This window comes from Diadema antillarum, unplaced genomic scaffold, assembly GCF_040938485.1.
Source record: "Diadema antillarum isolate AM-2024a unplaced genomic scaffold, OU_Dant_1.0 scf00000071, whole genome shotgun sequence".
NCBI classification, from domain to species: Eukaryota; Metazoa; Echinodermata; class Echinoidea; order Diadematoida; family Diadematidae; genus Diadema; species Diadema antillarum.
The window spans coordinates 13,110,474-13,138,442 of NW_027270960.1; the positions used below are offsets into that span (position 1 = coordinate 13,110,474).

Here is a 27,969-nt window from a genome sequence, read left to right on the forward strand (position 1 = left end):
TGTCAAAGTCTTTGTACAAAACGGACCCGAGCTTTGAGAGACAAGTTACCTTGAGAACAGTTTTTATAGCAACATAATTTTGCCTATTTTTTACTTATCTTTTTTTTTGACATAAATCAACCCCATTTAGTTGCCTTTAATGTTGAAATGAATATTGATTGACTGAAGTTCAAATGTGTCATGTTATCCAGTACCCAGTAACTATGCAGCAATGCCTCAATATCCTTGCCATTATGCCTGTAACTTTTAATGCACAAGATATGGAGCTATTATGGAGCAGAATCTACCTTGCTTCAAACTCACGAACAGTTCAGAAATGCAGCTTTTTGTGCAGCAAATCACCAGTAACTGTATGCGTGCCTGACAAATTGCAAACTCGGAACAGCTTTATCATAAAACACTCGTTGACGTAGACATACATTATACAACAAACTAGATAAAATAGAATCCCTCAAATATAGGTGTATATCCAATAAAGTGCATTCAAATAGAATAAATATCTACACTGACACTATCAACCATTGCAACACATATTTCTGAATACCATCCGCTTACATCTTCTGAGCTCAACAGGAATTCCTGGAAATAACACAAACACAAACAAACAAACAGTAGTGCAGACAACAGTGGACAAACCGTGTCTTCAAGAAGACGCTATGCATCATGAATATTCAAAATGACATCACCATGGCAACCATATTGGTGATGTGGTATGCCAGACTCGGTGAAAGCCCAGTACCGACGGTGCTACATTTCACTGGTAACATAAACTATTCAGTACAACATATCATACATAACAATACAGCAAGTAAGTTGTACTATTGACCTGAAACGTTTAGCAGAAGACGTTTTCGACTACCACTCGGTCTCATCTTTCCTCTACACAGGCAAACAATACAGCAAGATGACATTTCGTTGGCAAAAGAAGACATAGGTACTTATTGGAAAACATTTATAGCACAAACATGCGTGCAATTTGCCACGTAACGACAGTAAGGAACATGGCATGTGATAAGAGGCCCAGCTGGATATTGCAAGAATACCTCCCATTAATTGTGCTAGATTTGAATCAATGCCAAACTCAATCCTCTGCTACAGATTGGCAAATACAGCATGAAATCAAAGCTTAACAAACTTTGTAGGCAAATTAACAAATAAAAAGATAAACCCCAAAAGAAAACAAAAGAAAACAAAACAGCCAAGCCCCATGCATAATGTGAATATGGATTTTGGCAAGCTTTTGCTTTGTTTGTTTGTTTTTTTTTCAATCATTAATTTGTTGCTTTCAAATAACTACAAGGGCCTATACATGTAGGTCCAGGAAGACGTAAATTAAAACAAATGAATTACTGATAAACAATTAGTTGATAACACAACAAATAAAATCCTGTATCTTGATAGAATGAACATTTGAAAACCTATAGTCGAAATCTGAGATATTCTCAATGCTCAGGTGAATCTTTTCACCTCAGTTTTGACTTCTGTCTGAAATGCGGACAGCTGGGGCACGAAGAGTCCTGCTGTTGGAAAGCAATTCATCACTTTTCTTTATTAAGCCACCGAGGATGAGCTGATAACGATATAACACACATTTCCCATAGACATCTGCCCGAGCATACTCTGGACTAGTTTTCAATGGGTTAATGGCTATTGCAAGAGGGCTTATGACAAAATAATGGCAGTGCCATATGTATGTATTACTGCACAACCCATCCTGGAAAATACATTACTGAACAAACATCACTCCACAAATGATGCACGGGTCTGAGTGCGTCAGTAGGAATTGTGTGCATACGGTAACTATGGAATGCTTACCCCACAAGGCACAGCAGGTTTAGGCGAAATTCCATAGTTACTGCATGCACGCACACAATTCCTCTTGATGCACGGAAAGACATTTACATTATTTGTTTTATAGAACGGTGACAAATTTTGCCTGAAATCTATTGTTTTATCGTATTTCTAACAATTTGCAAGTCTCTCTTTTTGGCTTGCTATAGATGAAACCATGCATCAGTTTTTACTGATGCATGGTAACGATGCATAGCTAGCCATCTCTTGTCACGTACACCAACGCTTGCCAAGCACATGAACCCGGCCTACTTCTTGTCACTGTGAACAGCAAGCCATCTCTAGCTACATGCGCCTTCTTTAGTACAAACACGTGTGACAACACGTTTGCTGCATCTATCGCCAGTGATAAGTGTGCTGCCAGTAAAAAAAGATTGACACATGGCTTTCGACCAATAAGATCGCAGGATTCTCTCTACCCGCCCTGTAAGATAGTTTATATGTATGTATATATATATATATATATATATATATATATATATATATATATATATATATATACATTTTGCCTCTCTATTATGGTGTGCATTCTATGAAAACTCCACTGCACTGAATGGATGTGATCCACACCTTCACTCCATACTTCAGGGTCACTGCAACAGAAGCTGCTGTCACGAACAGGTGACTACCCGAGCACGAGACTTGACTCGAAAGGTGACACACTATTCACGCAATGTCATTCCGACACATTTTTTTCCAATGCACACATTCGGCTGCCAAAATGGATCGTGTGGCCGGCTGACAATCGACAGTGAGGTGCAACAGAATTAGCAAGCGGCTATTTTTAGGATGCCGTGGTTAGAGAAGAGTCACGGCTTTGCATGCATCCTTGTGGAACTTGAATGTTGAGGCCGAGAAAGGGCAAGTGACTCTCAACAGACTGGCACACGCGCAAACCAAGGCCAGTTTGTATGTGTGTGTGTGTGTGTGTCAAGAATTTTTGCATGGACAACTCCTATAAATTATGACAAAACTCTGCGGTGGTAAATGACAAAGGGCAAATGAACAAATGTCCCTGCCCTTACTCACTTTTGACGCTAACTCCTCGTTCCCGTCAGGTACTTCCAAGCACCATTTGACGACTAATGACAGGATCGCCATGTATCACGCGAAAGTGACGCTTCAAGGGGTCAGATTGCAATGAAATGAGTGGAATTGTAAGAAATGCATATTCTACGAGACTCTCCCACCCAATTTGCAAAATTTGGTTTGATCTGATGCAGGAATTGTCGAAGAATATCAGGCAAGAAGTCAACAGTATTGAGATAGTTTCACACACAGAGTCAACCTGTGATAGTAGCTTTAAGATCACTTGATACGCTGCCAATACAAGACCCATCTTTGACTATGCTACTTGCACGCTATTAGCTAATTCCGTTCACGTGGCAAGGCGAGAATGATGCCTACTTCACCCACCCACATGTTTATCCAACTAATCCCAGAGTCGCATCGTTGGGATTGACAGAAGCAGATGAGAGAGTTCCTGCCTCTCAGACTCTGCAGAGAAATCGGCTCATTCTCAGTTTGCTGAAGTTTAATATGGCGGGGCCAAAATGTGGCGTTACCAGCAAACTACGCGTGTACCTTCAAGCTGAACATGCTTCCAGTGTGAAATGCAAATTTTGAATTCTCAGAAAATAAAATGCATACTGTATAACGAAAACAAAAGAAAGCAACAAGAAACATCATTTGTGGGGATGCAACGCATTTTTCTGACTTTTCAAACTGACATGATTGCCTGCCAAAAGTAGAGAGATGATTCTTGCTCCTCCTATATAACAGGTGTTTCACTCTACAATGCTCCAAAGCTTGGTACTGTTAAATAACAATAATTTAAAAAAAAAATAGATTGAATTATCAATTATTAAAAGAATTTGGAGCATTCTCAAACTTTGCCCAATGGTCAAATCCACTTCAAGCAAGCAAATCCAAGTCTCCAGGGCACAGTGAATGTGTTTCGTCCCCACAGACATTTCAATTTTAAAATCTTCAAACATATGATTAAACTTTTGCTTATTTTACAAGAGAAGTGTTTCACTTTGCACATATTTGAGCTGTAGAGAAGGAGAGAGACGCGCAGGGCCAAGGGTCGAGCTCTACTCCGAGAGCTTGGAGTAGCTCGGGGGGCTGAATCGACGTCTCAAGAACTTGAGGATGTAGAGAGGCACGTTGCTGACCAGCGTGATGACGATGACCTTCCACCAAAACGCCCACGTCGTGATGAAGTCACGATCTGGAGGATGAAATTGTACATGACAACATCAGAATTTTCATTACTCAGTTCTTGAACAGGCAATGTGAATATTCAGATAATGAGCTGATGATGTAGTTAGTACTAAATATCTTAAAATTTCATATATATATATTTTTTTTTGGCATAAATCCAATCATGCCCCAGTATCAAATCCTCTTACATCTAAGAGATCACTATTCTGAAGTTATCCAGCCAGGAATAGCACTACATGTATGTTTAAACTTTCATAGCAGAAGAATTGTATTTTTGACATTTTTTTTTTTTTATACGATCACCAAAAATTTGTGAGGTAATGACATCATCTGCTCACTAATTTGCATATGCATATCAACTGTGAGAGAATTGTCATGCAACGATTAGCAAATCTATACAATTTTGTAACTTCCTTACTTTTAAAGCGAGTTTGATCAAATTTTCACAAATGGGCTTATAAACTTTGACTCTTTCTTTTCAGTCTAACTTTTAACTGGTCTGGAATTCCCTTTTAAATGAAAAAAAAAAAGAGTTTCGTCCCTCTGCAGAGACAAGCTATAGCATGCTTCCACGAACCAAAGTAGGATGTGAAGATAAACATGGAGGCGATGTAGACGATGATGCTGAGGATCTCCGAGATGACCATCGTCCAGTGCCACGTCCGGATGGTCAGTGCCACCATGAGCAGCTCGGTGATGATGAGCGCCGTGAAGGTGATGGAGATGATGTGCAGGAACTCGCCCTCGAACAGCCAGAGGGCGCCATACATGATGATGCCGCCCTGATACACGCTGATCAGGATCCAGATGAAGAACATCTTGTACGACAACTCTCGGCCCTGCCAGAGGGAGGGACGACAAGAATTTAGGCATAAAATATCCAGCCATGCATTTCATTATTACATCACAATGAGTAGTGAAAGAGGAAAAGATTAGTGTCTTTTTTATTCAGCCAGAAAGGTAAGTACTATTTTCTCATCTCTGGATGAATGCAAGAGCAGTCCCCAAAGTGGGTTATCTTAATATCTCCAGAACTTTGCGCCGTTCAGAGGTACTGTAGACAGCATACATTTAGCCAGTCTGATTTTTTGCTAATTGGGACCTCCCAACACTTCTTGAGAGTGGTTATAATTTGCAGTCATGGAGTACAGCAATGGATAGAGAAACGAACACGTACACATCACATTCATGTCGGGATCAGAATTAATATTTACGCATGCTTTATAATTTTTGTGCAATATTCTGTCTAAAACCCTGCAACACATACAGCATATCTCTGTCGCTGGGGCTGTAAAATAGACAAGACCTCGTATCTACAAAATTGTCAAATGTTCAGGAGAGCCAAAAAACATGGCGGCCAAAGCACTGTGGTGAATGGGATAGCCTTTCCTTTGACATGCCATGGTGGCTTCATTTTTGGAGTAAGACAGTTGGGATTTAGACAGGACATCACTTACAAAACCCATTATTTGACCATTAATCGAATGGGGTTTTTTTGTGAGATGTGGACAATGAGTTACAGTTTCATACCCTGAATTTGTATTTAGATTGATGCAATATTTTTAAAGATATCATTGCGGATGGCCCTGTTGTAATTTTTTTGGGGACATACTGTATGTCCCATTCATGTCCGGATCAAAAGTCATTTAAGCACCAAAATTGCAGATACAAGGTCTTGTCACCTCAGTGACGATATACAGTAAGTGAAAGTTTGTTATGCTGAAATACAGTATATAAGAGATACAGCCAATAAATCCGACATCTTTTCCTCCCTAATTGCCTTCCATCAAAGTGTTTGCGAGGTGCAAAGCACGTACATAGTGTCTGCGTTACAATGCCATATTTTTTGCATCGAAATGCAAAGAAGGGTGCATAATAACCTCTCTTAACAAATCTAATCTGGTTGCCCATACACAGCCTCTCCCGAAAATACTCAAGCACCCCTTGGGGCAGAGTTTGGATCTGTCTGGGAAACGAGAAACCGGACCCACCTTTTGTAAGTCTTTGTAGAGCTCAGGATACCGCATCGCCGTTTCCGGTGGAACATCTTGGTCCAGGACGAGCAGAAATACGGGAAACATGGTGTATGCCGTCACGTAACTGTGCATGGAGTAAATCCACATGGCGACCTCAAAATTAGGTTTAGGTCTTACAATGATACCAGCATCTGAGTCTACAGAACTCACCCAAAGAAACCTTAGAATAATATCTCCTCTTGTAGAAATAGCAGTCTTCAATTGTCATAATGTGATATAAAATTTCTTCACCTACTGACAGCTGGGAAATACCTCATGAATCCAGAGAATATGGCAGAATTCAAAGGTAGGGGTCTCTTCATGATGCCAAATTGGGCAAAGAAAGTTTTAGTATTTTATCCGTTGACATTAAACTAGGACCAAAATAAAAGCGTGTGAATTTTTTGCTTGTAATAGCAATATAGCATTGTATCTTTGACCTCAAGATAGGTAGATTGTAGGAGTATAACTGCTATTTGTAGTTTTCTTTCATTTTTACTAGTCCTGTATTGTGAATGACTTTGCTGTTGTAGTGCAGACCAGTTACCTTTAACTGTAGTATTTGCTGCCAAAGCTGTTGTACCACTGGGAGCAGTGATTTAAAACATTTTCATATATCAAATTTGATGCATATGTGTAGGTCAGTTGTATCACAAAACATCCTACCATACAAAAAATTTTGCAATAAATTCTACAATATAAGGAGATATCAATATTTTTCTCAATAAACCATAACTGCAGAGAGTTTATTCTAGAAACAATTTGTTTAGTTATAGAACTACTGCACGTTATGTACATTTAAAAATACTTAACATTAATAATACTGATTAACATCTTTACATTTCGTTTGTCTCTATCACTAACTCACATTTTACTGTTTTGAAGTGCTAAAGCTGGGTTTTTGTTTTATGTTTATGTTTTGCAAATGGTAAATAATGTCTTTAAATGCCATGTCGTGACAACGAAATTAAAAACATGCACGATACATCTCACCAAAAATTAAAAAACTTGCATGAAAAATTCTGATTTTAGTCATAACTACTCTACCCACTCTGAAGACAGCGTGATCTGCAACAGACAGGAAGTTAAATGGTGAGATTTGATATTGAAAGAAAGAAAGAAAACAAACTATATCCAACAGACAGCAAGCCTTGGGGGACAAGACGTAGACAAACAGACTCCACATACTGCAATGACACATAACACGAAAAAGAAGGAAAAAAACTTACTCTACAAGGAGCACATCCCAGCAAAGGGGATAGAAGAGTAAAGTTGAGATATCATAGAATACTTAGAAACAAAAATGAAATAAAAAGAATGGAGGACACAACAATACCATATGTCCCCCCTTCCCCCCAAAAAAAAAACCCAAAAAAACTATGGGACCCTCCGCAACGATAACTTTACAAATAATGAATCAATCCAAATACAATTTCAGGGTATGAAACTATAACTTATTACCCACACCCTACAGAAAACCCATCCGATTTGCTTCAGTGGTCAAAGAGAAATGAGGATCTTTGTAGAGCATGTCAGGAATCCCTTCCCTCCAAGTTATGTCCATTGTGTTCACAGTTCCAAGAGCATTCAAGTGCTGAACTTGGAAGAAATGGACCCATGACATGCTTTACAATGATCCACATTTCTCTGTGACCATTTAACCAAATTGAATGGGGTCTTTTGCAAAATGTAGGTAAGAAGTTACAGTTTCATTCCCTGAAATAGCATTCATATTGTTTAATCATTTTGAAAGTTATTAATGCAAAAATCTGATAGTAATTTTTTTGGGGGACATACTGTACAGGTTAACAAGATGATAAGGGGAAGAGCATACCTCATACAGTAAGAGGGATAAAAAAAAAAAAAAGAAAGACGAAAGAAAGCAAGAAAGAAATAAAGAACGGAACAAGGTATAAGAACACTTACCCGACAGAGAGCACGCCCTGATAGAGGGCGACAGACGAGAAGTAGAAGAGAGAGGAGAAGACGGCCTGCATGGTGGATATGATGAGGCCTCGGTGCATGACGAAGTGGCTGAGGGAAGCGGAGCGCTTGTAGTTATTCCTCCCGTGCACCATCAGCAGTCTACCAAGGTAGCGGAACTGGGTGAGGGAGAAGTCTGCCGCTAGGGAGGCCTGCTTCCCTTCCTAATGGGGGAGGGATGAAAAAAGGATGAGCAGATTAGAGGAGGGATAGATGGATGGAAAGATGGATGGATAGAAAGATGTATGGATAAAAAGATGGAAGGATGGATGGATGGTGCAATGGATAGGTGGAGAAGTCTGCTGCAATGGGAAGTCTGTTTCCCTTCCTGATCGAGGAAGGATGAAAAAGGATGAACAGATTAGTGGATGGACAAATGGATGGATGGATAAATGGATGGATGGATGAATGATGTGTGGAAAGATAGATGGTTAGATGGAGGGATGGATAGATAGAGAAGTCTGCTGCAAAGGGCGATCTGCTTCCCTTCCTTGCTGACATAGAGGGAGGAAAAAGGATGAGCTAATTATTGGATACGTAGATGTGAAGATAAATGAATGATGCACAGGGAGATATTCACCTTGGGATACAAAATGAGTGGCTGCTGGCCGCGTTAGGCAGGTGACCACTATAGAAAGGGTCTATAATACAGCAAGTTTATGCGGGGGATTTTTCATTGGCCGCTATAAGCAGGTGGCTGCTGTAGACAGGTTTGACTGTAGTCGAATTTCATTCTGTAGTTTCACTTCCTACGACTGACCTATCAGACTTTGTGAAAAACATGAAAACCAAATTGCACAACAGTGCTTTCTCAATCACTTGCAATTTGCACAAAGAAAGATTTTCAACTGAACCTTTAACCCTGAAATAGTACAGACATTTTCTGGAATGTGCACAGTCAGTGAAGTACACAGTCGGGCCTTTCTATAAGTATGTTCTGACCATACTCACATTCACGAAAGAATGCATGGGGTACTGTGAAACCTGCCAACACTATAAAACATTCTACTACTGGGAAAATCTCCAAAGAATATATCATCATTCTCCCCACTTTCAGCCCAAGAAAGCAAAGGTCATACCATATTGCAACTGATTGACAAATTGCCCTACATTGACGTAAATAAGTACTGAATTGATCAGTGTTTTAGTAGTAGCCATGATAAAGAAATCATAGGCGTACATACTTGAGCAGGATTCGAACCTACGACCTCCTGATCTCTAGACAGGCGTCATCTCCACTAGACCACCGAGCTTTCCGCCCGACAGCAAGTGTTGGTTCTAATCCTTATAGCATGCAGCGGGTACTGCGTAATTATTCAAATTCATGAAATTCTTGCGTCGAGATGTTTCATGTCGATGTAGGGCAATTCGTCAATCAGTTGCAATGAAAACATCTCGACTTCATGAATTTGAATCATACCATGTCATTAACCCTTTTTGAGCCATTGAGTCAAATATACACACATGACACATACACCTGTAGTCAGGTAATTAATGTAGCATGCAGAGGGTTAATGTCACTAAGGTTAACATGAGCCACAACTAAGGCATAGCAGCTGAGACTACAAAGCTCACCTTTCCAGTGATACCAACTCCTGCATTGGCAGCCTGAATCATGCTGACATCGTTGCCTCCGTCACCTTGGTAACAGAAAAAGACACAGAGTACAATGAAGGCAAATTACACTTAATACACTTGAGAGTGTCTTACAATCGATATGGTCAACTTACTGTTGCAGATCATTTTCAATGCTTTTTTTTTTTCTCCTCATAAACAGGTCCTCATATGCAAGTCACAAAGACTTGACTTTTTTTTTTTCCTGGAATACATCCATCCTTGCAGTTTGACTCATTTTAACAATGGTCTTATAATCTTTTCCACTGTTCACTTGTCTTGCTTTGAAAATATCACACATTTTCAACAGAGCAGGCCAAGAAAGTACTTGGTTGGAGGTAGCAAAATGATATACAAGGCACATGTGGATATCTGTAGCATGAGTGATAATGCATAACAAGTGTATCCAAATATCCACCACAAAAAAGAAAAGGGGGGGGGGGACAGAAAAAGCACAATATTGGAAAGGAATTATGATACGTTATCATTGCATGCACTTTGAAGACAGTTTCTAGATGTCTGCTCTTGTTTAATATAACCTTTCAGATAGCTTAATAAGAACAAATAAATATGATCTGCTTTGTATCTAAAACTCTCATGGATATGTGGATGGTGGGTGTGGGGGGGGGGGGGGGGGGGAGGTGGTGTTTGGGAGGAGAAAGGAGGTCAAATTCTCAAGCTAGATCTGGTCTTACCGATGGCGCAGGTCCGCTTGCCGGTGTGAGTCTTGAGGAGGTTGACAATGTCTGCCTTCTGGGTCGGCGAGCACCGGCACACGACCACCGCCGGGCACTGGCAGGCGAGCTCCATGAATTCATGCTCGTAAAACTTCAGGCAAACCTGTCGAGCAGAGAAAAAGAAAGTTTTTTTTGAAATGGACAAGAATTCCAGCATGCACTTGACTCTTGGCACATACAGTTAGACAGTTATAATCACAGTCAATCTTTGATCTTTGATCACCCCTGCCTATTTCTAGTCACAGTCAATGTTGATACCAGCAAACTTTAGACAAAATCATCTCTCGATCTACTATCATTCTAGTAATAATGTCCATGCTATTGATGTCAACAACAGTCATCATCCTAATCATCACTATCATCATCATCATAATTCATATGGTCCTTTCTGCCATGGGTAGCTTGTTGAACGTGAGGTCCGATTTTCAAAGGGACCTTGCCTCTATCATTATCCCAGGGCCCCATTTCATAAAGAGTTGATATGATAGCAACTCTTGCTGGAATGGCAATTGTCATGGTAATGACAAAAATCCAGCTTTCTGATTGGCTGTTGCTATTGGAAGTTGTCATTCCAGCAGGATTTGCCGTCCTAACATCTTTTATGAAATGGTGAAAAGGTGAAAAGGTGAAAAGGGACATAGTGAACAAAACATCTTGACCACAGACGTATGCACCAGACGGGATTCGAACCCAGGGACCTCAAGTTCTAGAGTCCAGAGCCTGGTCCACTAGACCACAGCGCTCCTCCAACAGACTGCACCCACCTCCAGGGATTCCCCCATGATGACCAGGGCACAGTCACTCTTTCTCCGGAAGGAGTTCAGCTCCGAGTGGGCCTCCGACCGGTTGCTGACCTTCTTGAAAACAAAGATGTCCTGCCGTGTGGACACCAGCTTGGAGCTCTTGGCGATGCAGCAGGCCGTCTCCAGCTTGTCACCCGTCAACATCCAAATCTTCAAGGAGGAAGATTTTCAACAGCATATCAGATTGAGGATAAAATTTGTTGACATGTTTCCAAAAATTGATAGGCTTTGTTATTGTTTTTTTTTTCTTAAGAACAGCATCTCAACCTCACTCTCATGAAATTCTTCAACAGACAAGGAAATCATAATATTTAGCCAGCTGAGATAATGTTCAATGATATAAAGCTCATAATATCATACAAGTTCATCAGTTTTACACCTAAAATATCTAGGCAATGAACAGTTTTGTAAAAGACACTTAGAATAATTTTCGTATTAGAATAATTTTTATCACCACCATTGTCAACACCACTATTATTATCATCATCACCACCACCATCACCATAATTATCATCACCATCATCACTATCACCATTACAACCACCATCATCATTCACACCATCATCACCACTGCTACCATTTCCACCATCACCATCATCACCAACACTATTACTAACATCATTATCACAACCAACACCATTTACCGCCATCACCACCACGATCACCATAACAACCACCACCATCATCGTCTTCACCACCACCACCACCACCATCATCATCATCATCATCATTATCATCATCACCCCATCACCACTCCTGTCATCATCATCCCATAATCACAGTGGTGTCATCATCTGATCATTCTACCGGTGCTAATCCCAGAGCTGATGTACCTTGATGCCTGCATTCCTGAGCATCTCCAGGGTCGGTCTGACGTCCTGCTGGAGTTTGTCCTCCACCCCCGTCAGACAGAGGAGCTCCAGGTCCCTCTCGATGCTCTCCACCACAGCTGCCACCTTGACTGGCCGGTCCACTATGCTCAGCTTTGCCTGTGTGTATCGGTTCTATAGGGAGCAGGGTGGTTGAGAAATGATGCAAGGAGTAATTCCACATTTTTCTCATGTGAACAACATGTAAATGCATCACTGACGATGAATCTTCTGGGCTGAAATTGATTCCGATGCTTTTCTTGATGAAGGCATATTGAAATAATGTGTGAACTCCCATGAATAGGAAACACATACAAGTTTGTTTAGACAGTCAGTTGTATTACAGGGTTCATACTCTTTCTCATGAATTAAATTCTATGACTTTCCATGAACATTTTAGACAGAATTCATGACCTTTCCATGACTTTTACACAATTCTTTTTTTAATACATTAAATTGAAAATTTGATCTCAAATGAAGGCGTAGCAAAGGGAATACATACACATCTCACACAAACAACAGATAAACTTCTATAATTTTTGCAATTCCATGATTTTCCACGACCTTTTGATGAAAACATCAATTTTTCATGACTTTCAAGGCCTGGAAAAAGACTAGGCCAAATTAGATGACTTTCCTGGTTTTCCATGACCCGTGTGAACCCTGTATTACTAATTCTAGACCACATTCTAGTTTATGATTTGTTTCTCACAGGAATTCTGCTAAATTATAAAGATTTTACTTTTACGTTTTCCCTTCAGTGACAATCATTTCAACAATTGGGTAAATGCAGCAGCTGGATTTGAGCAACAACTACGCAATAAAGGTGAGTTGATACTGTGATACATGTATGCGTGACATGCCAATGCATATAATGCATATTATATGTGTAGGGTATAACACAAAGTGAAATCAAGATTATGGTTGGGGGGAAAACTGAAGTATCGATATTCTTGCCATACATTTCTTCTTCATAATAGCAAGGATCAGCTGAAAAAAAAGTGTAGTTTACAAAAGAATTGTATAGTCAAATGCAAACCTGACAACTGCGGTAAAGTATTGTCAATAAATAATGAGAAATAACATTTGACGGCTTTCTTTCAAATCTTGATTAACTAAGATCAAATTGCACTGGGGATTTTGAAAAGAGGAAATCAACGAAGGACCAACCTCAAAGTCTGTATACTGTTCCTCGGTCAGTGTCCGCTTGCCAACAACCAGTGTTCTAAGGCCTTCTCTCGCCATATTGCCACTCTGAAGAAAAGAGGATGCATAAAATTCTCACTAAAATGTAACCTTCTTTCCTTCCTGGAGCAAGAGGAAGCGAGTTTTCAATCCTAGCAAAATCTTTGTCAGAGGCAAAATGACCTCTGACGAAGATTCTGCTAGTATCAAAAGCTCAGGTCTCTATTGACTCCTTACTCCACTGGCTCGATATCATTGGATATTATGCAGTTTTCAACAGCTTTATTGCCTAAATATCTTTTCTTCTTGTGTAAATAAAGACATACCATCATAGAATATCTTTTCTACCATACTTTTCAAAGAAACCAGGGAGAATTATCAAAACTTATAACTGCATCGATACATGGTTTCCTAAAAAATTCAATAAAATCACCCAAACAATTTTATATCAGACTATTTATCAGATAGGCTAAGGGTCTACATTTTACACTCTGGAAGTCTTTCAATGTTTCCTGGTTTTCAAGTTTCACTGTGACGTTCTCAGAGCAAAGACACAGAAATCCTGCAAATCTTGCAGTGAAGAGTATCTGAAGAGCAATTCTCAGTTCCATGTGTGCTGCAATTTTCTAAACTTTACCATATCAAAATACCTAATATGCTGTGACCCAATATCTTTCAACCATCTCTCCATTCAAACAGATGACACGGAGAAAACGTTGACTGCTAATGAAATTAAAATCAAGGGCCTTATCCACTGAAAAGATTGGTGCCATGCATCAAAATACCTTGTACAGAATAAGGTTAAAAGAAATTGTTTACCACTGGGAGCAGTGATTTAAAAAATGTTTCAGATATCACATTTGATGCATATGTGTAGGTCAATTGTATCACAAAACATCCTATGATACAAAAATTTTGCAATAAAACCTAAAATACAAGGAGATATCACAATTTTTCTCAGTAAACCATAACGGTAGATGGTTTAGTCTAGAAACCCTTTATTTTTAGCTATTGTTCACATTTTGTACATTTAGCAATACTTAACATTAATAATACTGATTCAAATTTTTACATTGGTTGTTTCTGTTCCTGACTCACATATTAGAACTATTTTGAAGCACTAAAGCTGGGTTTTCGTTTCATCTGCAAATGGTGAATAATGCCTTTAATAAACATACATGATGAGACTTGGGTAAAACGTACCTCCTCCTCAAGCCAGTCATTATATTGGACGATGGAATTCATGACCGTGTCGGCGCCCTTCATGTAGAAGATTATTTGACCCGTCTTCTCCTCCTGTGAGATTTAAATGAAAGAAAAATTATCGAACTGAGCAATAATCCTGTCTTGACTTACACAAGATTTACCTACCAGGCCACCCTCTTGCCATTCTGTGATGAACGATGCATTCTCTGGAAATTTTCAGTGGACAATCTTGAATGCCAACGTGTCATGGCAAAGTTGTGTGGATGATTCTACATTGGAAAAAATAATTTCCTCTGTTTCATTCAACCTGAAGGTTTACTGGATTTCTCCCTCATCAGCTACCTTTAGGTCAATATTCCCCAACCTGCACAAAATTGGGTTTGAATCTCTACCAAACTGATGTAGACTGTATAATCATACAACCAATAGTCATCATCATCAGCAACATTTTCTGCTTACTGCAACATATATGTGATTCATGCCAAAATTTGAAATAATGAAATTCTAGATCAAAAGTCATAAGATGAACAAGATAACCAAAGGATTATTGTCCAGATCTGATATTTTCCAATAACTGGTACTCTGCATAATCAGGTTTGAGGAAATGAACATTTCTGTTTTTGTTTTGTTTTGTTTTTACACTATTTGATATGCTCAATGTGAAATGTCAGGCCACACTTGATGCTGTGAATCCAGAGGTATAGGTGGGATCTTTTATCATAATAAGGATGTTAATGGCATGTCAGTCCCTGCCCACATGAAATTTATAATTCAATTCAACACCATGTTCAATGGAAAGGGTAAATCAGACAAAGAGAATGGTCATGGAATGATAATTTAGATAAAATATACTTAAATCTTTCTATTCTTGGGGGTGGTAGTGGTAATTTGCTGTACTATTTTCATTCAATTTGTTACAATGAAAACTGAAATGTGTGTCTCAATTATTGTTACCTTTGTTGATTTGTACATGTATATCCAAGAGAAGAAATGCTACTGAAGGAACTATTTTTGTTATGTTCTACAGTAATACCAAACTGAATTGCTGATTTGGTTTTATCTGAATGCAAGTGAATAAATATTATAGGGGGGAAAAAAATGAGGGTATGGCTTAAATCTGAAAGAAGCTAGAGTTCTTCAGGGTTGAGTAGAACTCACCCTGACAATAATCCCCATGCGCTTGGTCTCTGACGTAAAGGGGAAGATCTGAAGGATGGAGTAGTCGTCCAGCTGCCCTGTTGGGGTACGCAGCACCATGGAGTTGAGGTTGCGCTTGACGAGGGTCAGGTCGACCGTCTCCGTCCACGTCACCAGGGCGACCTGGACACCAAAATGGCAGAGTTGATGTCAAGTACTGTAAAACCAGAAATCTTTGCGGCATGATAACTTTTGTGAGTTGAAGGCAGCGACCTTTTTCGCTATATGAAATTTTTATGAATTACCATTAGCATTCAATTCATGGTACCTCTACATGCCATGCTTCAGTACCAATGCACTTGTAAGAGTTTTCTCCGGTTTCAGTGTCACATCCACGTTTTTGTCATTCAAATTATGTTTTAACCAGTTGAGCATGAGTCCCGAGTGTATTTGGGCAAGTGTCTATGGGAAATGTGTGTTGCAGCAAAATCAGACTGTCCTCAATGGGTCAAAAGTGGAAATATTTTGTAGTCATCTCCCCTTAAAAGCAAAGATATCTTTGGCAATGATGCATGCACAGATACAGCAGTCTCATTCTGGCAGGAGACCATGTACCATGCACATCAAACAAGGCATTAGTTGGAATTATCCATCTGATCTTTGAAACAGTTGGAAACACACAAGGCAAAATTTTCCCTTTAAGTACCGTACCTCATCTGGACTGGAAGCCTGGTATACAATCTTGTCCTCCTCCCGTGTGTCGTTAATGACCAGGCCATCCGCCTCCTGTTCCTGGACGGGGGTCACGTTGTGGCAGAGGGCCAGCGCCTTGACCGACTCCAGCACCCGGGTGACCACCGTGCGCCTCACGGCCGACTTGCGGGCCGGCGTGGCCCCGCCCCCGCTGCCGGGGGTCTGGGAGTAGGCGGACAGGAGGTGCGTTTTGACTTCGTCCAAGCTGTCATTGCTGAAGGCGACTGTGCCAAGGTGCAGCTTCTTGAACACCTAGGTGCAAGGAGGTAAGTCATAAATTGACACTTCATCCACAAATATATTTATTCATAATGATGCGGAGGCTGCGGAACCCATAGGTCGGGGGGGCGGGGTGTAGCCTCCCCCCTCCACTTTTAGTCTGGGAAAAAAAAATCAGAAAAAAAATTGGAAGAAATCACAGCACTCATACTTTCTGAAGGTACCGTCCTTAGACTCTTCCCATCTAATGTGTGTGTGTGTTGGGGGGGGGGGGGGGGGGGGGTACCACTGACCCGCAGTGCCCCCCTCAGCCTGTAGGCCCCCCCCCCCCACCTTACGAAACATTCCACATCCCCTTAGACAAAACACACTTTCCTCCCTTTTATTTGAAGACTTGTAATCTTTGTACTAAACCTTTTGTTTACCCCACATGCACTTGCTGATAATTGTATATACCAGGATGCATTACACTATTGTTATGGTGCTGGAAAGTTCACTGTCATATGTTGGCTGTCGATAAAGAAAACTATCACTGTCATAGTCAACAAAAAAACTAACAGATGTATGTAGTTTGCCCTGGGCCACCACATTCATCATGAAGTTGAATGAGGTACCAATTAAGGGTTTGTAAAGACAAATATCCACATAATGCAAAACTGCCAAAGTTTTGAACGGGAAAAATAATGTGGAACAACTGCTGATTGATACAAAACACAGCAAAACTGCCTATGCCTGTATACCTAAATACTGCAGTGTACACACAGGCAAACACAAATAACAGCATAGGACGTAAAGTGAAAGCAAGAATGAGCAAAATTCTCTCGTTCGCACCATCTCGTTCTGCGTCAGCGTCCCCGTCTTGTCGGACAGGAGATACGTGATTCTCCCCAGCTCCTCCGGAATGGTCGTCGTTCTCACCACGGTGCCCGGGATCGCCGAGTCTCGCATGATGAGGAACGAGTAGACGATCTTGCCCATGTCAAGGTTGACTCTCAAACTGTAGAGTTAAAAACAAATAAATAAAAAAATGAGTCATCCACATGTGCATATTCAGGACAGTATACTGGGCAAAGGCTGGGCAAATACTTTAACTACATTTAATTTTCACAATGAACATCTTAAATTGCAGCTGGTTGATTTTCAATACTCTTCATACAGTGCAATGAATATAAAAAACCGGTACTTGCTACTACCACTACTACTACTACTACTACTACTACTACTACTACTACTACTACTACTACTACTACTACTACTACTACTACTACTACTACTACTACTACTACTTCTACTACTACTACTACTACTACTACTACTACTACTACTACTACTACTACTACTACTACTACTACTACTACTAACAACTACTACTAGCTACCACAACTACTACTACTACTACTTTTACTACTACTACTACTACTACTACTACTTCAGTTGATTGACATACAAGGATAAGTAGTGAATCACATTATACCTTTGACTTTTCCATGACAAATTATTCTCTTTTCATTCAATGCTTACCACATCAATCATATGTTAACAATTATATCCACTTTATTCTATCATTATCTATAATGTGATTTACAGAAGAATCTGGAGTAGAGACAAGTGTTTGCATTTTTTTTGTGTGTGTGTTTAGCATTTGCATTTTTCCCCCTCTATGCACAAATCTAGTTTGCAGTATTCCCTCTATAAATGGGGCTAGGGACTGGCAATGAATTTAGGGAAATTGACGTGGGGATTAATCTTTGTTTAATAGATAGAAACAGCTCCTGAATGGGATTATTTGCTCATCTGAGAATGTTCGACTGAAAAGAAAATTGATTGAGATGTCACTGGCATGTGACCTCTTCCTTGTTTTGTACATAAAATCCTCACAATCTTTTCTTTCTGATCTTGAGAGAGAAAATCGCCATCACTCTGATTTGGTCTATGTGAGGTTACACAACATCTCATGTGGGAGGAGAGAACATCTGTACCTCTATACAAATTTCAGATCAATTTGAAGGAAAATGCAGATGACTGGTATAAACAAGACTGTGTGATCAGTGTTGAAGGACTACAACTATAACTGAGAACAGTCCAAAAAGTGTCATATAAAATCAAATATTAATCACATTAAAAACAGTTACTTATGATAAATCACCTAGGATGATTAAGCACAGTCCATAAAATGCCATATCAAATTAAATACTGACATTCTAGAACAGTTACAAATGAAGTTATCAAACTATCATTAATTTTTTTTCAGATCTTTATTCATTAGCTGTTCTAATATGCTTGTTTGAAATTCACTATATTCTCAAACTATTATTCATTCTTTTATTTGTATTTATCTGCTGTTCTAATATGATTGTTTGCAATTCATTATATTCTCTGAGGAGTACATCCAAAACCTACGAGTAGATCACTGTTAGTATCATCAGGCAGTCTAGAACTGCTTTAATCACTCACCTGAGAGGGATTATAGATGAAAAGAGAAGAACATATCTCAAGAAGTATCTGAACCACGGCCCGCCAAAGCCCTGAAAATGAGAAGAAACATACACTGGAAATAGCAGCCTAATTTTTTCCTTCTTCTTTCCCCCTTCATGAAAATCTATTCGTGATGTGAGAACTTCATTATGGCTTGGCAGAAATATGAATGTAAAATTTGTGATGCACCATAACTCTAAACAACCATAGTATCATCAGCATTCTTACCACTCACATGGACATGTATATTGTTTAATGAGTAAATGCATATAGGATATGATTAGTTAGATATAGGGAATACCTTTCTTTTACAAGGTCCATGGGGTGTAACACCCTCTGCAATCATATGTAACTCTGCAATGGGTTCATGGATAACATGAACTTTTGTAGTCTTTTGAAGGTCTCCCCCTTTTTTTTTTTTGTCTAGACTATCCATGCTTTTCACCAGGATCATTCTGGATGACAACAAATGAGCCACTTGGGAAAATTCAAACACTTGAGTTTGAAAAATGAGCTCCAGTGCTTTCACTTTACTGGCTTTTGACATTTACCCTGACATCCTAAAAATGTGAAAACACAAAACAGGACAAATTGAGAACTGCTTTCACTGCAATGACTACCAAAGTATTCCAAGACCTATGCAAGGTTGAAAGACAGAGAACGAGAGATTAAAGGTCCTGTTTACCATCGGGAGCAGTGATTTTAAAAATGTTCAAGTTATCACATTTGATGCATATGTGTAGGTCAGTTGTACCACGAAACATCCTACCATATAAAATTTCTGCAATAAAGCCTAGAATATAGGGAGATATCAGTATTTTTCTCAGTAAACCATAACTGTAGACAGTTTAGTCTGAAAACATTTTTATTATAACTATTGTTCACATTTTGTGTATTACTTAACATCGATTATACAGGTTCAAATTTTTACAGTGGTTGTTTCTATCCCTAACTCACATCTTGGAACTATTTTAAACCACTAATGCTGGATTTTTGTTTCATCTACAAATGGTAAATTATGCCTTTAAAAGAAAGAGAGATTGATAGAAAGAGAGAGAGAGAGAGAAGGAGGGGAGAGAGAGAATGACCCACCTTCAGTGCAATCATGGTGACGGCTAGCGCCAGGGTGAGGAGGAACAGCACTTTGGTCTGGTTGTTGACCTCCAGGTCGGTCAGGCCGTACTTGATCGTTGGGCTGGATGTGTTCATGACGGCCCTGGTCTCCGACCCTGTGTAGATGACCACACCGAGTGCCTGCCCTGTTGGGTGAGCAGAGGTCAGAGAGAGGTTATGTGATTATCACCCTTTTTTTTTATTTCAAACTGTAAAAGAAGCTTAAAGAAAGCACAATGGCAAACAAGGATCATGATTCAGGTTGCATTAACCCTATTCTAACTGGGTTTATTTGAGACCAAGTTTTTACGGGGGGGGGGGGGGGATCAATTTGACCCCCCCCCCCCTTCAGATCTCGGCCGCTGATGGTGCGATTGCCGCAAAATTTTGCCTGAACATAGAGCCGGATGTCAACTACAAGATTACACAGTCATACAATCCAAAAATGTTGATTTTCTATTTTTAGTAAATTAATTATGCAAATTTATGCATGAAATCATATTCTCCCCTGTAAATCCATTAAAAAGACTGAAGGATTTCTAAATTTTTGTGTCAGAATTCCTCAAGACACATTAAACAATTTTCTTGTAAAACAAGGAAAAGTAGAAATTACGCGGTGCGTAATATATGTCCCCGCCGGAAGTAGCATTTTGTAGCAAAATGTGCAATATAGGTAAAAAATCAAGGTCAAAGGTCAAAGAAGCCAAAGGTCAAAATTCTGTGTACAAGTTTTGAAGCCCTCACCTAATGCCATCACATAAAGCAAACGGAATCGAAATCGGGTTAGAAATGGCGAAGGAGTAGCATTTTGTAGCCAATGTACAATACAGGTAAAAAATCAAGGTCAAAGGTCAAAGAAGGCAAAGGTCAAAATTCTGTGTAGAAGTTTTGAAGCCCTCACCTAGTGCCATCACATAAAGCAAACGGAATCGAAATCGGGTTAGAAATGGCGAAGGAGTAGCATTTTGTAGCAAAATGTACAATATAGGTCAAAAATCAAGGTCAAAGGTCAAAGAAGGCAAAGGTCAAAATTCTGTGTAGAAGTTTTGAAGCCCTCACCTAGTGCCATCACATAAAGCAAACGGAATCGAAATCGGGTTAGAAATGGCGAAGGAGTAGCATTTTGTAGCAAAATGTACAATATAGGTCAAAAATCAAGGTCAAAGGTCAAAGAAGTCAAAGGTCAAAATTCTGTGTAGAAGTTTTGAAGCCCTCACCTAGTGCCATCATATAAAGCAAACGGAATCGAAATCGGGTTAGAAATGGCGAAGGAGTAGCATTTTGTAGCAAAATGTACAATATAGGTCAAAGGTCAAGGTCAAAGGTCACGACTGAAATTCTGAGTAGAAGTTTCAAAGCTCCCATGTAGTGCTATCATATAAAGCAAACAGAATCAAAATTGGCTCATAAATGACAGAGAAGTAGCAAATTGAAGATTTTGATCACACACGGACGCACACACGGACACACGGACGGACGGACACACGGACGGACGGACGGACACACGGACACACACACGTATGGAGCCCGTTTCATAGTCCCCTGCTCGAACTCGTTCGGCGGGGACAAAAATAGCACAATCAAAATCAATTTCTTTTGTTTTATATTTTGTTAAGTTCTTATGTATTTCATTGTTTTTTCAACCTTTTGTTTTCTATTGTTTTTTTCCCAAAATTTATTGCAGGCACTCTTTCAAGCTTATCTACATTAGAATTAATTAATTTCAATGATTTAAAGTTGAAATAATCTAATTTATGTCAATTTAACAAAAAAACACAATTTGCATTGGATTGGCACACGATATCATGAATTAGAGCCATTTTCGGGTTGACATGCATATGCAAAACATTATGTAACATCAGAACGAAGTACCTAGACGTCGCAAATTTGGTCTCAAAATATGCGGGAGACTTCAATGAAAAAAGTCACGAAACGACGCGGCAAAATCTTTGCGCGTTGCGGAATCGTGGCGCGAAACGTCGAGGGGGGGGGGTCAATTTGACCTCAGAAGCTTAAAGAAAGCACAATGGCAATTTGACCCCCCCCCCCTCCAGTTAGAATAGGGTTAAAGGAATGGTATAGTTTTGTGTGAGGCCAGGCTTCAGGTTTCTAATCTTTTTTTTTTAATGAGATAATCAGAAACCTCTTATGAAATATGAAAGTGCACATAATTCCATGAGGAATTTAACATTTGTTAAAGGTGGGACATCACCTTTTATCAGGATCACTTTTTTTCACTTTGTTTTGGGATATCTCAGCTATTTTCATCAAATAACCTTGGACTTTCTCTTAGAATGGTATGCTCTGTACGATTCCATAAGTGGTTTCTTCGTATCTTGCAAAAAGTTCACAGCTCAGTCCTCATCTCCACCAATACTATACCATCCCTTTAACTTTGCAAAGAAGAAATGTAGCATTGCACATTAGCATATAGCTAAACATATAATTCAAAGGCATGTTGTGGCAACCTTGGCATTGCAGACTGAATAGAAGAGGACAGTATCACTTTGTGGGAAAGAAATTAATGTGTTTGTTTTCCAAACTCTACTCTCCACATACTTTTCCTCTTCTCTCTAAAGCATTGACGCACCCTGAGCACGATTTCGATAGACCATTGCACTATAGAAATGTTCACTATAATTATCATCATTATACTTCTATCTGCATGTAGGTACCATACAGTGTCCACGTCATGTGTCAAACTTTGAGGAACTACTAAAAGGGAGAAATGACTTTGCTTCTCAATATTCTTTCATATAGCTACACTCACATAGCATTCCAACTGAAAAGAACCATGTCAAGTACGAACCAGAGTGGTAAATAAAGTAATCCCCCATAAATGGCATATTTCTGGAGTAAAGTATGTGTATGTCAAGACCCTGCACATTCCACTGTAAAAAGTGTTGATGCACTGCATCATGTCAAGTGATGAGGTTAATACAACATAGGTTGATACACTGTGGTGTACAGTGTACCTGAACACTATATCCCCTTGTTTAATGCACAGTGTTCTTATCAATGGTGTAGAGTACATCTGAGTATATTTGAACACCTACATCCCCTTGTTCTAAGGTGTAGATCCCTACTCAAACACCAGACTCACTTCCTTTTCACACAATCACATGATGGTGTGAGATACTCCATGAATAACACTAGTCTCACCTCCTTTTCATGCACAAGTAAAGTAAGGCAAAGTATACAATGGTGTAATGTGTTCTGGAAAAGTCCTCCTTGGTGTAGGATGTGTACACCAGGAATAACACCAGACTCACCTGATGCCACCACAGTGTTAGCCCAAAGTGTGTTCTCAATGTTGAGGGCATCTTGCGTAGACCCAGTCTCTTCTATGAGGGTGAAGGTCCCCACAAAGCTGTGTATGTCCTTCTGAGGCTTTTCAGCATACACATTGCCATTCAGCTCAATGAGATCCTAAGAAATATAAAACAATACAAGAAATTCAGAGTCCCCCTACATTGAGACTAAACAGCCATCATAAGTGAAGAATGAGATCCAAATATACAGTATGTGGATTGAATTAATGCAGCAATACTAGTAGAACACATCAGTGATGTTTGAGAAAAAATGGACATTCAGTTGAAAAGTTAAACATATTCAAAGTTTCAGTGTCGCCATCACGGGATAAAAGCCTCCATTAGTTCATGACGTCACTATAGGACAGCAATAGAATGAAAAATACAAAGGGAATTCCACATATTTTAATCACTTATGAAAAGCACACATTCCCTAAACTTTCTACTGACATATATTCAGAGTAATATCATTCCCCTATTTTCTGAAAGGGGTAATTCAAGCACTCTTTCATTATGCTAGAATGATTGAATATTGTCAGACTTTGAAACAGAGGGTTGTGAGGTGATTGCATCTGTGGATGTTTTTACTGGTGATGTCCTAGCACCGGGCACAACGAACTATCAAAAAACTAGACTGACGCAATTGAAGACACCAACGACAACTTATCTGCCAGTCCACGCCCCACAACTGCTCAGCCTCTTAACTTTTTATTACATCCTTATTTGTGCTTGCATACAAAACAAAGTAGCTGCTTCAGCAAATGCATATTCACGCATCCCCTTTATAGACAACAGTAATCTAAACATTGCCTTAAACAACTGACTAATTTACATTTGTCACTGTGACCAATATTCCTCTTTGGTGGAAACATGTGATACTTCTATGATATTACTTTATAAATGTTAGATTCCAGTGACACTGCTGTTTCTCTAATTTCACTTTTTTTTTTCCCCATACAGTAAACAAGTTCCTTTAAGTAGATATAAACATGCAGCAGCACTTCAACTCTTTTTCCATACAGTTAAATCAAGTTCCTTTAATGTAGATATAAACATGCAGGGGCACTCCACTTCGAGTCCTAGCTACATCCCCCGGGAATTTTTGTTGAAGAGCCAACAGAGCTATTTACTTCATCTTTTGCTAATCTCTGGCAGCTCTGCACCGCTAGTCTTAGCTTCCAGTCTGTTTCTCCATCCAGCTGGTCGGTTCGTATAAAACAGGAACCTAGGGCAGACAACAGGGGACACAAGCAAACATTTGAAGAGGATACGAACTACCAAATGATGTTATTAACAACAACAACAAAAACAAACAAAACAAAACAAAACAAAACAAACAAACAAAACAAACAAACAAAACAAAACACACAAAAAAGAAACAGACATATTCAGACAAAGTAGTGTTATCTCCATATCATCATATTCAGACACATTTTTTTTTCTTCGTAAGTCATAGCACTGTCAAATGCAACACACGAATGCTAAATCTGATATGTACACGAGAAATAGAATTAATGCAAAAGTGGAAATTTTGTGCATTTCACCCGACAAGAAACTAGCGCAATAATGAAAGCACACAAAAATTTTCTTGCTATGTATATCATGTTTTGATTCTGTGGAATTACAAACACATGAAATTCATCTTGACCGGCCAAGCACAAAAAAATTACTCATGCAAAAATTTGTTTTCACAGTACCCACTGAATTACACACAATCATACATCTTATGCACTGATTTCATATAATGCACCTACTCATTCCAGGCTTATTTACATGTTCTGTATACACCAGTTACAAAGATACCTGTATTGTTGAGTGTACTTGTACTACACAAGAATGCAAGATGCAATCTCTCAATGTCTGTGAGAAAAGTCATACTGTTGCCCCACTAGAATAACATGGCTATCTTCAGCATCAGTTCTTGTGTAAAAATAGGAAAGTGGAGTGCATTTCAAATATACAAATTTGTTGGCTTATCTCTCCCATCTCCTTCCCACCAATGAATTTTGTGCACGCTTGATGAGACAGCTGTTTTGGAAAAATGCTTGCTGCTTGTGTGTTGGTTATGATGTAAGATCATTCAGATGTTTATTCTATTCATTGCAAAGTATAAAGTATACTCTCCACAAAACAGAAAGAAGAAAGTAATAATTTTAGACAGCACACTGTGTAACACAATATCAGATGGATATGGAATCTTGCTGAAACTTTCCTCGATCTTTGAAAAGCCCTCAAAGTAAATCTACTCTGTTATGTCTGGCCTTTCGACCTCCTGCTCTAATGAAACAAAAGAAAAGTCGAAACAACAACCCCTCACTCACACATCACTTCATGTGCGAGAGAAATGACGATAAGTGCCTTTCCATGTTATATAAAAAAAAAAACAACTATGTGTTCTGCCAACATCTTCAGAAGCATGATACACATGTCTGCCTCAAGTCAATGCCCCTATTGACTTTTTCATAGCATGCTAGACTGGCTGCTAACCGAAACGTGAAATTGATGGTTACCACTTACCATTTTTCTCTGTCGTCCGCAATAACACCATATCTGCAGGCACTCTTTGATTCTGGAATTTGTGGTTGCAAAGAATAAAACAAGTATTACACATCACATGTGCACATCTGATAGATTAACATACATAAACATATTGAACACACACACACACACATACATTCACAATCCTTAGACATATACAGTATACACATTAAGGACATTATCAATCCTGTATAATTATCATGGGACACTACTAAAAGAATGAGTGCATGTTTTATCCCCTTCCAAAATAATATGAGTGAATGTGAATGCACTGTTACTTTGTAATTAGCATAGTTTTGTCACATGCATACTAATAAACAGCTGAAGACATCATATACACTGAAATGTGCTGTCACTTTTAAGTTAGTTTGTGTACCATTTGCATTCCTATCTAAGGACTCTAAATTGCACTGCCAAAGTTATCAATTAAGTTTGTTTAAAAAAAAAAAAACTGTTTCATTATTATATTGTTGTTGGTACGTCCACCACGGAGGTTATGGTTTTGTTGCCGTTGGTTTGTTTGTTTGTTTGTCTGTTCGCTTGTTTGTTAGCTTGTTTGTCTGTTTGCAAAACAACTCAAGAAGTTATGAACAGATTTGGAGGAAATTTTCAAGGAAAGTTGATGCTGACACAGAGAACAGACTAATACATTTTGATGGTGATCTGAAACCCCATCTGGATCCAGGATTTTTTTTTCAATTTTTCAAAGATTCTTCAATCATAAGGGGCAACAAATGAAGTATTTCAAGCTGTGTGTATTTGAGGTGCACATAGGTGCACCTCAAATGTGTGCTCTACATGTAGGCGCAGCAAGAAGCTAAGGTAGAGATGCTAGATTTATCACTGGGGTATAGGATCATTTTTAGCATGTATCTAGATGTGCATAAAATGCTGCTAGTTTAGCTGCTTGGTAGAGATCTGCGCTTTCTGAGTGCTTTTCTAGTTGTTGATGTTTCAGCATGTCTTCTATTTGAGAGCTTCCAATGAACGCACCATTTGTTTTCAGTAAGTCTTTAACATGCTGGTATCAGTCGGACATCAAACATATGGAACCCATTTGGCACGATTGTGCTGTATAATTCACTGCCATTCACGGGTGAATTAGTAATGGCTGATGCTGCAGTAAGTTTGCAGAACACCGAAGGACTGTACCAGTAAAATCTTGCTGAATACCTGTCTATGGATATAAATCCTTTTGAGCTGATCATAATTTTTTTCTTGAAAAAAGGGGAGGAAATTCTGATCATTGTGGAGGCAGAAAATTTATATCACATGAGTGAAGTAAGATTTGATAATATGCCTTACAGGTATGAGTTGTAACAATGGTTGAAATGTACTCAATGGGAAGAGTTAGATACATATTGTACTACCACAGAATGACAAAAAAAAAAACCAACTAGAAATGTCGCTATGGCGACTGGTATGCCTCCGCCATAATGCATGGTTCTCCGAATAGGTCTATAGCACAATGTCTTGACAAAGTGTGATAACAGCTTCACATAACTGGCAAAATATTAAAATGACAGGTTTGTCACAAATGCATTGAGTGTTCACTATCCTTGAACAAGGTTTATTTGGATGAATGGCTATACTGCCTAAGAGTGCAGGTATTTGGGGATTTGAGGATTTTTGTACCCAACTTTTGACCCTCTTATGAGTTTAAAGAAGAAGTGAGATTTAGCACTTTCACTTGACATTTGACATTCTGACATTTGACCTTCAGGCGAGAAACTTCCAAGAGAATCTGTATTGGGTAATATGCATGCACTAAGTTTCAAGAAAAATCCTGCAGGCATTGCATAGATAAGAGAGTAATAATGACATTTTGATGAGTTGACCTTGACCTTGACCTTTCACCCCCTGACCTTTGACCTTTCACCCCTTAATTCCCTACATGATCACTGCCAGTCAGTACATGCATAAATACTAAATTC

The 27,969-nt window shown here is 39.1% G+C and overlaps 1 protein-coding gene across 1 annotated transcript in view; it reads right to left on the reverse strand.

The window, feature by feature from the left end:
* Nucleotides 1-3,733: 3,733 nt before the first annotated feature.
* LOC139717050 (probable phospholipid-transporting ATPase IIB) overlaps nt 3,734-27,969 on the reverse strand; it is a 43,988-nt gene continuing 19,752 nt past the window's right edge. The window contains exons 6-23 of the mRNA XM_071628560.1: nt 26,015-26,066; nt 24,628-24,722; nt 23,459-23,615; nt 20,166-20,332; nt 19,053-19,123; nt 17,430-17,595; nt 16,338-16,631; nt 15,648-15,809; nt 14,487-14,579; nt 13,269-13,352; nt 12,063-12,233; nt 11,191-11,379; nt 10,385-10,529; nt 9,651-9,715; nt 8,019-8,239; nt 6,069-6,177; nt 4,655-4,916; nt 3,734-4,084 (exon numbers count right to left, since the gene is read on the reverse strand). Coding sequence (XP_071484661.1) covers nt 3,948-4,084; nt 4,655-4,916; nt 6,069-6,177; nt 8,019-8,239; nt 9,651-9,715; nt 10,385-10,529; nt 11,191-11,379; nt 12,063-12,233; nt 13,269-13,352; nt 14,487-14,579; nt 15,648-15,809; nt 16,338-16,631; nt 17,430-17,595; nt 19,053-19,123; nt 20,166-20,332; nt 23,459-23,615; nt 24,628-24,722; nt 26,015-26,066 — 2,640 coding nt within the window. The 3' untranslated portion in view covers nt 3,734-3,947. The remainder of the gene's footprint in view (nt 4,085-4,654; nt 4,917-6,068; nt 6,178-8,018; nt 8,240-9,650; nt 9,716-10,384; nt 10,530-11,190; nt 11,380-12,062; nt 12,234-13,268; nt 13,353-14,486; nt 14,580-15,647; nt 15,810-16,337; nt 16,632-17,429; nt 17,596-19,052; nt 19,124-20,165; nt 20,333-23,458; nt 23,616-24,627; nt 24,723-26,014; nt 26,067-27,969) is intronic.